This window comes from Meleagris gallopavo, chromosome Z (assembly GCF_000146605.3).
Source record: "Meleagris gallopavo isolate NT-WF06-2002-E0010 breed Aviagen turkey brand Nicholas breeding stock chromosome Z, Turkey_5.1, whole genome shotgun sequence".
Classification (NCBI taxonomy): domain Eukaryota; kingdom Metazoa; phylum Chordata; class Aves; order Galliformes; family Phasianidae; genus Meleagris; species Meleagris gallopavo.
The window spans coordinates 28,913,492-28,925,400 of NC_015041.2; the positions used below are offsets into that span (position 1 = coordinate 28,913,492).

The 11,909-nt window shown below is 38.8% G+C and overlaps 2 protein-coding genes across 2 annotated transcripts in view; both read right to left on the bottom strand.

Annotated features, from left to right (window-relative positions):
* Positions 1-11,909, bottom strand: part of LOC104915027 (FRAS1-related extracellular matrix protein 1-like) — a 197,618-nt gene that overhangs the window by 20,767 nt on the left and 164,942 nt on the right. The window lies entirely within an intron of this gene.
* LOC100538811 (FRAS1-related extracellular matrix protein 1-like) overlaps positions 1-11,909 on the bottom strand; it is a 21,565-nt gene that overhangs the window by 1,744 nt on the left and 7,912 nt on the right. The window contains exons 7-14 of the mRNA XM_010725670.3: positions 11,703-11,900; positions 10,368-10,553; positions 9,650-9,846; positions 8,898-9,120; positions 7,570-7,714; positions 4,197-4,338; positions 1,748-1,943; positions 742-1,006 (exon numbers count right to left, since the gene is read on the bottom strand). Coding sequence (XP_010723972.1) covers positions 742-1,006; positions 1,748-1,943; positions 4,197-4,338; positions 7,570-7,714; positions 8,898-9,120; positions 9,650-9,846; positions 10,368-10,553; positions 11,703-11,900 — 1,552 coding nt within the window. The remainder of the gene's footprint in view (positions 1-741; positions 1,007-1,747; positions 1,944-4,196; positions 4,339-7,569; positions 7,715-8,897; positions 9,121-9,649; positions 9,847-10,367; positions 10,554-11,702; positions 11,901-11,909) is intronic.

The window sequence follows — 11,909 nt, forward strand, 5'->3', positions numbered from 1 at the left end:
TTCTGAATTTGCTCTCTTCTAAAGACACCTCTACAGTCATTACCTAGAAATAACTCACTACATTATTCCATTCTCTAGCTAATGGAGGTTTATTTTATAAAATTAGAAAATATTCATGTTGAGATGGAGCTTAATTTAAGCTAGTCTAAGAGAAAAATTCAGAATCAGGTGAAAGTAAACTTAAATATCACTAGACAGCTGAATGTGGCCTATATGTAGCCAGGTTTGCTCAAAAAAAGCTGGCTGTCTGCATGAATTTCTGAACTACTGTTATATCAGAACAGATAAGTAGACTCGTTTTCGGTGTGTTGAAAAACCACTTATGCATTCAAAAAGCCTACAACACAATAGACATACATGAAAAGGCAGGCAACCAGTTGGCTAAGAGCTGGATGGAAAAGTCAGACATATGAAGGAATCAAAGAAAAATTCTACTGAGGATATTCTAAGTCCATCTCACCCACTTAAATGTTAACATCTGTGTATGTTTGGGTGTTAGAGTAATATTTAAACCAGTATAGGTTAGTAAATGTGGCTCTAGCTACTATTTCAGCATCAATTAGAAAGTGTATTTATTACTAAGGCAGTCAAAACTACATGTATTACAGTGAAAATATCTTTGTCACATGAATGTTGAGAATTCCCTCAGAGCTCCCTCTTCCTATTTATATATATTTTATCAGCAGATACCCAACAACACATAGGAGAAGGGTACGTGGAGAGGTTTTTTTAGTGTCTTACCTGAATGCATCTTGCCTTGAATGTGCCTTGGTGCTGTGAACATAGCAGACTATCTGACTTGCAACATCCATTTGACTGAAGCTCGTTATGGGGATGTCAGGATAGCTAACATACTCTATTCGTCCATACTGAGGTGGGGATGTTATCACATAGAGAAGCTCTTCAGGCTTGTCAGTACCATCCAGTGAAAGGAGGACATCAGTTGTAATGTAGCCTCGATCCCCTTTTGGTACTTTGAGAGGTTTTATGAAAACAGCAATGTCTCCTGCAGGATAAACAAAACAACACTAAAATAGTGGTATTGAAGTGAAAGCTGATCTCATACGTATCATTTAGCTATAGACAGTCCCTCACTAGGAGAAAAATTATAGAATCATAGGATTCTAGGGAATTTCACACTGGGAGGGACTTTGGGATATCTCTAAACTAGCTATCTTCTGCTCAGAGTAGAGTCAGCCACACCACCAGCAATTTCCAGGCTGCACAGGGCTTAATTCCACTGGGGCCTGAAAACTGGCAAGAGTGGAAGCAGCACAACATCCCTGGACATCTGTTCCAATCTCAGTTCCAAACTCACTTAATTTAGTGCTCTAAGAGTTATCCCATGAATGGTGACTGTAAGACCATAGCTTAATCCTGGAAGGCAGGGACAGTTTTGAACAGTGTTTTGCTTACCTTATTACACTCTTACCATTCTTCTGCACTGCAGTTTACTCACATAAAGCTAGTTTCAGAAGAATATTTTCTACTCTGTTTGAACATCAGCTGGGATTCCTGGAAGGTGCAATGCACTGCTCTAGGCAGTGCCTTTTCAGATCTCAAAATCACTTCTGCAGCAGCTGGAACATCAGGACTCTGGCTAGCAGTGAAATCTGAGCAGATAGACTTTGGGGTCTGCAGGAAGACTTGCCAAGGGCCTGCATAATGCTTGGGGATGTATCAGGGCATGTATCAGGACATTTTTTCAGAAACAGGTACTGTGAAACACAATCAGGCAAATCTTTACCCTTTTCCAAGTTCTTGATATTTATGTAGAAGTCTACAGCTGGGGATCTGTTGTACCCATCCCACAGATAAAATGTGAACAAGTCTTGGTTCTTGGACCCTATAGCTCCTGTGTGGACGTATCTCACAAGGTTCATATCCAGTTCTTCCTGAGTGCACTTCATTCCGGTTTGGAGAGTCACCCAGTCTCTGCCTACCTAGAAAGATAGAACATCCTTCAGTAAACAGATGCAGTCTCCTTTGCATCCTCCACAGTTAATTCTGGTTATTAGCAGCTATGACAGCTGATAGTGACAGCTTCCTGGCTGTCTTCCTAAGCTTTAGAGTCTTTGCACACAGAATATTTTGTGTTTTGAAGGGTGGTAGATAGCTGCAGTTGTTCCCAACGATCCATAAGAATGCTGGAGAAAATATAGCTATCATATGTAAAAGCAGGTAAATGGAATTTCAGTCACTTTTACTCAGGTAAGTACATTTCTATACACAGACATCAACAAGATGAAAATTAGTTTGCTGATCCAGCTTATGATTTCTATTTCTTAATTAGACAAAGCTGCTCCTATTTCTCTCCCAAACCATATCATGAAAAATAGTGTGGAGTTGGCCAGGTGGGAATCCGCTGCTTGGGAACTAGATGGGGATTGGTTGACAGCTGATGAGTCATTTCTTGAGTATCACTTGCGCTCAGGGAAGTATCAGAACATGTACTTTTATATATATACACACACAATTATCATTGCTATCAATTTTTCCTCTTCCTTTCCTGTCTTAGTAAATAGTTTTTAATCTCAACTGATGAGTTCTACCTTATTTTTTGTTTGTTTGTTTGTTTTCAATTTTCTCCCCCATCCCACATAGACGGTGGAATCAAGTGCACCCTCAGCAAGTTTGCAAATAACAACAAGCTGGGTGGTGCAGTTGATACAATTGAAGAAAATGATGGCATCCAAATAAGTCTGGACAAGCTTGAGAAGTGGGCAAATGTGAACCTGACGATGTTCAGCAAAGCCAAGTGGAAGGTACTGTCCTTGGATCAGAGTAATCCCCAATATGTGTCACAGACTAGGAGAACTCATTGACAGCAGCCCTGTGGAGGACTTGGGCTTTTGGTAAACAAAAAGCTTGACATGAACCAGCAGTATGTACTTGCAACCCAGAAGGCCAACTATTCCCTGGGCTGCATAAAAAGAGGAGAAGTAAGCAGGGTGAGGAAGGTGATTATTTTCCCTTTGCTCTGCCCTCATGAGAGCTCATCTGGACTACTGAGCCTTCTTGTGCTAGGGCCCCCAACACAAGAAAAACATGGAGTTGGAGTGAGTCCAACAGAGGACCCAAAGATGATCAGAGAGATGATAAAGAAAGACTAAAAGGGCTGGGCTTGTTCAGCCTAGAGAAAGCTCAGGGAAGACCTCACTGAGGCCTTCCATTTCTTAAAGGAGATTTATAAACAGGAGAGAGCCAGACTATACACTCTGATAGGATAGGACAAGGGGGAATGGTTTAAACTAAAAGTGGCCAGATTTAGGTTAGATGTTAGGAAGAAATTCTTTATTCAGAGGAAAGTGAGGCACTGGAAAAGACTGTGTGGAGAAGCTGAGGATGCCCCATCCCTAAAGGTGTTCAAGGCCTGACTGGATGAGAACTTGGGCAACCTGATCTAGTGGGTGGAAACTTTGCCTGCAGCAAGGGGTTGAAACTAGATGATCCCTAGGATCCCTTCCAACCTAAGCCATTCTATGCTTCTATGACATCAAGCACACAGCGCTCAAGTACGCCCAGGTACCTTCTATATTCAAACTGTCAGCCTTTTGTCCTAGTATATGAGTCTCTTATAAGTCAAAATTTTCATGGGGTCTACAGATTCTTGCAGAGATCCACAATTATTCACAGATCTTGCAAATCAATTATTTTCTATTATATGCACACGTTTAAAAGGAGGTGTTTTTTTTTCTTTTTGTTACAGTGGCTTATGTTACGTCGATCTATACTTGCTATATATTTTCTATTTTATTCCTTTTTTCCTTCTTTCTCTCCATATTTTTTTTCTAAATCGTTATTTATTTCTTCCTCTTTCAGCCATATCTCCTGCATTTTTTCTGAACTCTGAAGTACTGTCTTACTTGTCACGTTTACTGACCTAGGAATTTTTGCCCCCTGCTTTGTCATTTGCTTTCGATCACTCTGAGCTGACTCTTACAGCATGCTCTTCATTGTCACCTCAAACGATCTGCTACACTTTTCATCTTCCCTCTGCTCTTGTTGAGGATACTGGCCTTAAGTGTAAAATTCTCTGAGAAAGCATTGTTTAGTTTAAATTACTGTTGAACTAGCCATAACAGTCTACTTTAAAACATGAAAGAGATTTGGAGAATAGGAAGACAAGCTTCACTGTGTCTTAACAAGACAGAGTTGCTTGCATGCCTACTTTATACTGAAGTACAAAGACTAACCTTGATTTGAAGCTGGCCATTTTCTGGAAGTCTTTCAAATAAGTAGTAAATTCTCTCTCTAGGGGTATCTTTATCTTCAGCTGACAGAACAGCACTAGAAATAATTCGAGTTTCACCCATACACACCTCTATATTATCCTTCCTGCAAAAATTAGAAGTTATATATGACATAACAAAAGAAATACAAGTTTTGCAACATATAATTTCTCTTCTGGGAATACAGATTAGCCACATGCTGACAGAAATAACTGAAGAAAGAATGGAATGAGGGTCCCTACTCCAGTTCAATAGAGAAGAGAACCAAACAGGATAGACCAGCTACTTCTAGCAGTGGTGAAAAACAACAAAGCAGCTACCTACAATATTCTGGAATTTACCACATCTGTCTTTTCCCCCAGGTCCTATTCCATTTACCTTCTCACAGTGACAGGAAGATAACCAAAGAGGCTGTGTTAACATGCTACTGCTACTACAGACCATAGAATATTAGCTCCATTGTTACTTAAATCAAAGATTCTTTTTCAGTTGAATGCTATTTTTTTATCTTTAATAGACTCTGCCCAACAAAGCCCTAAGTGACTTTTCTATGCTCCTCATTGCAGAATTTTTCTGTGTTCTTGATCCAGAAGAAATGGTCATCATTAGCCAAAGCAAAATTTAGGAGAGCTCTAGGGAAAATCCCACATGGTTTAAAATAAGTCCAGATGATCGCTTCAGCAAAATTGACTGTGTCTCTTCTGTTTCAGTTTTCAGCTAGCAACTATCCTTCATTTTGCCTTTGCATATACTGCTTTACTATTTTTTCTGTTAGATACCTTATATTTTTGTAATGTAGCATCCAAATCACATTATAATTCTACAGAAAAATTTCATAGAGCTTGGAGGGGACTCAGCATATTCAGACACCCCAGGGATGGAACCTGCTCAAGGTAATCTGCACAGAGGGCACAGAGCAGGTTCGAAAAGGACAGATTCCTTATGTATTTTGGCAGATAGGCTCTACCAGACTCAACTGAGCAGGTGCAAGCCATGTTATTGCAAAGGCCAAATACTGGTGGATTTTCACAAAAATTGCCAAAGACATTCTCCCTGGAACAGCCATTTCATTTGCTACATATGAAGGGCTTGCTTCAAGACAGAGTAACAACTAAGATTTCCAAACAAGGTCTAAAAATTATTTATTGATATCTGAAAATATAATTACTGTCCTTGGAAAAAATGAGCTTTTTTCATAATGTTTCCATATTCAAACTGAGTATGAGGCATAGAGAGTTCATGTCTGGCAAAATGAGAAGCAACCAGAATGGGAGCATGTAACAAGGCACATCAAGTCATATTATGACAGGTCAGGCAACTCCAAGTTTTACTTATGTCACTGATAATCACACCGGGGCTTTGCAAACTGAAAGACCAGGTATCTGACCCAGACACTGTGTAAGCTAGGGAGTTAAAGCTCAAACAAACAATGATAGAAGATAAACACATTTAGTTACGTTCTCCAAATGTATTCTAATTCCAACGCATTTTTCTGCATAGCAGTTAGTCAGTTAAGTCTTTATAGCACCCACATATCTGATCTTGAGATTAAACTTTCAAGGGGAATGCATGAGGGCCTTACATTCCCCAAGGGCACTCCTTGCTAAAGGATGCAATCCAAGTAGTGACAGATTGAGTTTTTGGCAGTCACTGTAGATAGGGACAATTTGCCAGCCATTCTTCAGTGTGTTGACCACAGCTAATGGAGATGAGAACTGAAACTCCTTGGGGCAAAAAGGTACAATTAGATCAAAGGGTATTCTCATATGTCCACCTGTAACACACTGCAGTGACAGCATAAGGGAGCTCCTACCCCACAGCAAAGATGGACAGTTGATGGTTAAACTACTTCTTTGTCAAGTTGGACATGTTAGAGTACTATTACGTAACTGCTGGCATTATACCATATCACAGTGGAAGAGTTAACAGCTAAGAAGCATCACAGTGGAAGTCTAACAGGTAAGAAGCATTAAGAGCATACAATGAAAAAGCTGTTTGGCAAGAAAATGGCTCAGTGTATGCTACTGTTCACAACAGAAGTGGCAAATTAGCATTCCCAGCCAAAGAAGCAATGGTTTCTGGATCCAGCTGGGCAAAGATAAAACCTCAGCTTCCTGCTCTCTATCATATTTCTTCAGAGAAAAATGATGAAAAACAACAAACTAACCTTTAACAAGCAAAGGACAAACTAGCATGGCATTTAATCATTGATTATCAGAATCTGATATGACTACATAAACTATATCCTCTATTCTAATTCAAAATTGACTTTCCCCCTTGTTATCCCTATGTGCCCCTTGATAATCCTGACTAGAAAACTAACATTTGTTATTGAAGGAAGATCTACATTGTAAACAAAACATTCAGAATTCTCTAGAATAGTAAATGTAGGTCTGGTTTGAAGATAAGCCAAAAGTATGCTATTCTGTAGCTAAACATCCTGAGGGATCAGAATTCCTATTTTAATGGCAGCCTGCTTGACAGGCTGTGAGTCATTTCTAAAATGTAGGCTTTGGAGCCATATCCCCAAAGCTTTCAGGCCCCCAGCTCTCCATCTGCCTGCCTAAGGATGGAAAGCAGCCAGGGGGATGGAGCCCCTGACAATACTCGGTGGCTGAAAAATGAGGATCCCAAGGGACAAGTTCCCTGCTGTAATGTCCAGGAGGTTCAAATCACTCACAGCCAGCTGTTTATCTAAAAAATGTCTGCCAGGAGATTTCTGACCAGATCTAATTCATTTATGAATTCTAGTTTTGGACAGTAAAGGAAGTTAATGTATACCTCTTCAGAAGTTGAATTATGGCTGAGAAATAGAGTATTTTTAGTAGAAAATAAGATAATCATCAAACTGAGAGACTTTCCCCAGTGAGGCATGAAGATATCAACTTTGTAGTCTCTCTCATGCCAAAATCCAGAGCTGCTTCCAGAGGGGTGTTTGATACAGGCAATTTCCCTAGGGAAGAGGAAAGCAAAGCATCTGGGATGGCTAACATAGTGGACATGTGTAAGTACTGGGGCTCCCTGGTCCAATTTTGAGGTTGGTTGTGAAAGATAAAACAAATTTGTTGTTCATGTTTTTTAACATTTTCTCTCTAAATGCAAATACCAACCCTATTTTCTCAATATATAGCAACATTCAGTATGTCCTTCTTTCTCTAAAAATGCTTTTACAAAACAGACTAATAGTGAATGACCCACATGGAAACATCTGTGTTGGCATTAGGCTGTGACTAATTATGGTTTCCTATCCCTATCAGTCACTGATTAGCTGTTTTGATCATTTTTGGATCATTTTGTCTGATTTTTTTCCTGTCAGAAACAGGAACATGTGGCTTACTTGCTCAGCACTGGTTTCTCATCATTAACTGGGATGACCTTTACTGAAATGGTTCTGAGGACTTTATGTTTCCCATCTGATAGCTGGATTTTAAAGCTGTCATTGAGGTTTTCTGAATCGTCATGCATGTACATCAGTTTCATACCTACACATCGGGGAAAAAAAATTAGGAAAGAGAGAGAGAGAGATAAAGCAAATAAATCTGTCTCCTGCAAAATATTTTTTACTGTTTTGCTCTGCTTCCATCACTCCTCTTGCATCTCCCCTCTATACACTTCCTGGTCACAGTAAGTATTGTTCAACACCAAAAGATGAGTTTGGTGGGCTGCTTCTGTTTATTAATCTTATAATATACTAGTGATTCAAAGACACTAAGCCTATCAACCTGAAGGAGCAGTATCCTTCATAAAATGGTCTCTGTTAGTCTGCTCCCCTCACTCCAACTCATTTTAACAGGAAACGTAGAAAGAGTAGGGTCATAAGTTAACACTTCTCTGTATCTCACATAATCTTCAGGAAGATTTAAATTCTTGGAAAAGAAAGCTGCAGTTGTGGCTATGGCTGACCTGAATATAACTGGTTCTCCATTATGGAAATGATTAAAAAGCCCTGTAGTTGGAAGAAAGTAGAAAATAAAACTTGAGAAGTCTTAGTAATTTTTGTTGCTTACATATTTTTGAAGGATATTTCTTGATGGGTGGAAAAAGTCTTTTCCTCAGGATTTGTGGACTGAACTACATTTTGTGAGGCTGAATTAAATTTATGTCCTTCTTGATACCGATAGATACAATTTCCACACAGTGGTCTCAGTATGGAAGAATCTACCATAGTCTTAAGTGTTAAATACAAATTTAATCACCTGTTCTTGAAAGATGTTTGCTACTTCAAAGTAGGATAACTGATAATGGTAAGCTATTGGTCCATTTTATACTCTTCTCATTTACAGCAATATCTAACCCCAAGATTTCTCATAATCACCTAATATGTTTTTAAATAGTTTCTTTGTCTCTATTTTAGGTGTTGTGAAACATTCTGAAATGTCTTGTTGGTATGTTTTAATACTCTCTTTGTTTTTTTAAGGGCAGATGGACTCTCTAGACATACTACTACCCTTTCTGACATGTAGGCCTCTCAGGGTGAATTTATTTACAGCTCCTCAAATCATTAGATAGCATTAGATAGGTTTATTTCTATTCTTAAACTTTCTCTTGAAAGTACCCCTAAGGCAAATGAATAAACTACTGATGCAGATTTCTTACTGTGCCTCCTTGTCTGTTACAAATTACTAAAGGAATGAAAGACCAGTGTCAGAAGAACATTGCACTTACCATTCTTCAGTAGCTCCATAGAAAAGTCATGAACAAGCAACTCACGGCTCTGGTGGTGAATTAGCTCTTTGTACAGTAGAATATCATTGCCATGAACTCCATTAATGAGGAATCCATGTGAAGGATGCTGCACAACATCAAATACCAAGTGGTCTTGAGGCACATCCAGATCAACAGCATTGATAACAGAGAGATCCAGCTCTTTCATCATACCTTCTTGAACCTGAACATAAAATAAAAAAATGTCATACTCTTTTACATAAAAAGAACTTAAAATATTTTAGCATGGTTTCCTAAGTAGGCAATTTTTGTTTAGGAGTCTGTTTCCTCTGTCCCTTCCTCAGTGGCTTGCTTGTCACACAGTTATTATGCATATTAAAACCACAGTCTACAGAGAGGGGATCGACTACCAGGTACAAAAATTACTCTGCAAAAGTTATGAAAGACACTAGTGAAAACAGAAGTATAAAGATCCTTCTGCATTCTAGATAACTTATTTCTTTAAGCCCTCACTTACTTCACTACAGGTTACCAAACAGAATTGTGCACAGCTCCAGTCTCACCAAAGCTCGTCCAGAGTGTTGTACAGATTTAATGGGATTTATCTGAACTGTTTACTAAAACAGGCTGAATCATGCAAAGGAAAGGAAAGATATAGAGAAATATGTGTTCAAAAAATGTTTTGATTTAAATTAGAAAGTATTTTCTGGTATAAAGTAATTCTATGGCAAGCATTTTACTTTTTTCCTTACAGTAATGTTTCTTGCTATGAATTCTGGGACTTCATCATTGGTTGGGTTGATCAGCACAAAAAATGGAATCTCTGTCGAACGATGCAGGCCATCGGTGACATAAAGTACAAAGAGGTCTGCTCTTGGCTCCATTCGCATGTGCCTGGCTTGTACATTGTTTATATTCAGAGTTTTCAGGTGCTTCAACTGAAACGAAGCTAGAAATTTTAGAAATTTTGAGTTAGCATGATTGTTTTCCTGCCCACTGGTCTGACACAGCGTAAACAATTCTGAAACGATGTCCTTCAATAACCAAATCACTTCTGAAACTTTGCCTTGGAGATAAACACAGGATCCAGGTTTTTCAAATTCTCAGCTACAGCACTTAATTGACAGAAGTGAAGAGAGGCTGGGAGAAGCTTGCTTGAGAGAGTGAAGGGGGAGGCAGAGAAAGCAGATTAATGTTTCATATTGCTACCTCTAATAGATTGCAGCTGGGATGCATAAAAGAATTGCCTTGTTTACTCCAAGTACCTCTCCTTCACATTTGCAGAACTGCAGACTCTCTTTGAAGTCCTCCTGCACAGTCCCACTGCTCTTAATTTGCCAGCAGCTGCTTTCATCAATAAGACCATATTAATGCTCACACCTGCATCTACCTTTCCACAGTCCATTGTATTGCCCTCTATGAGCACTCTGTGCTTCCTCTGCTTTATTACTGTATATTGCATACACTTACCTATACTTATACCAACGTTACTCTTCTCAAACCCAGGAGAAGGCAGTATATTTTCAATATAACCAAACTGAGGAGGAGAAACCAAGACAAACTCTAAGTCATCTGCAGTGGTGTCAGGGTCGGTGGCATACAAATGGTTAGAAGTAAGGGCTGTTGAGGAGCCCTCCTCCACGACAAACCTTGCACCTGCACAAAAACAAACAAGAAGCATTACTGCATATTTAGCCCACTTACTGTTGTATGTGTTAATGAGAACAGAAATAATAAATAAGGAAGAAAAGATAATAAATTATCTGTTACTGAATTTGGTTTGCTTTTGAGATTTTTGCTTACACTGTCAACGTTCCCCATCACAAAGCAGAGGGGAAGGGTATTGCAAATTGATTTTACTGGTAAGTTATTAAGTACAGTTTATGTGCTGTTCAAAATCAGTTGTTACCTCTGTTTGTCAGAGCATTAATTACATGATAGCTGTTACGAATTGCACATAATGAACAATTTCTCATGCACCACTGCTTAATTTCCCTACTGGGACAATGCTTCATTTCCAGAACATTGCTTAGGTGATAGCCTGTAAATTACAGAGCTACTCATACATATGCTTAAATATTCTCTGGAATACAGAACATATACATGTTGTCTACAAACAAATGACATTGAAAATGACAAACATATACAGAACTTTAACAAGTATATCTTGTCCAAAACCTGTGATTAAATGGAAATTTCACTTTCTGTCCTGTTGTTGGGCTAAATGTACATTACCACTACTATTTCTTTTTCATCTGAGTGTTATTGATTCTGAAAAGTACTGGTGAAAATGTGGCTTCATTATTAGTTTGGTCAGTTACAGACATAGTCTAGGATTGCCTTTATTCATCAACAGAATATAGGAAATAAAATATTTTGTCCCTTGATATTTAAATATTTATTCAAACTATTACTTCATTGTGTTTTTAACATGCAAAGATTGATGTAGAGTTATATTTTGGCACTGTATAAACCTAACATTGCCTGAACCTAAGTTCAAGGATGAGATGTTGCTCAGTTTTACTCAGACATAGCTTATGTGTGCAACAATACATGTATATAGATGGATAGGAGCAGATGCAAGCACTCTAATCTCCAGCCACATGGTTTAAGCATGCAGCTGAAGAGCCACAAGTCATCACTGACATTTGTACTTGCAACTGAATTTGGCGGTTATACTGCACTAGCAAAAGCAAAAAAAATGGAAATTCTGATTCAAAACTTTTACATGCTGATCTCAGCTGACTCTATCAGTACTGCATAGTACAGTTATAATAATATGCTGTAGTGAGAGGAAACTTTCACCAGTTGCAATAGATGGAGGTTGGTTGTCCACTGGAAGTACAGTGATGTTAAGGTTATACACTGGGAGGGGACGGTGAAGAGGAACTGGAGGAGGAAGAGGTCTATCATAACAGCAGTCTTTCACATTTGGGCCAGCTTCATCATCAGAAACAACAAAAGTTAAGATCTCAAAGGAAAGATTCAAGCCAATCTCCCCACCTGGGAAAA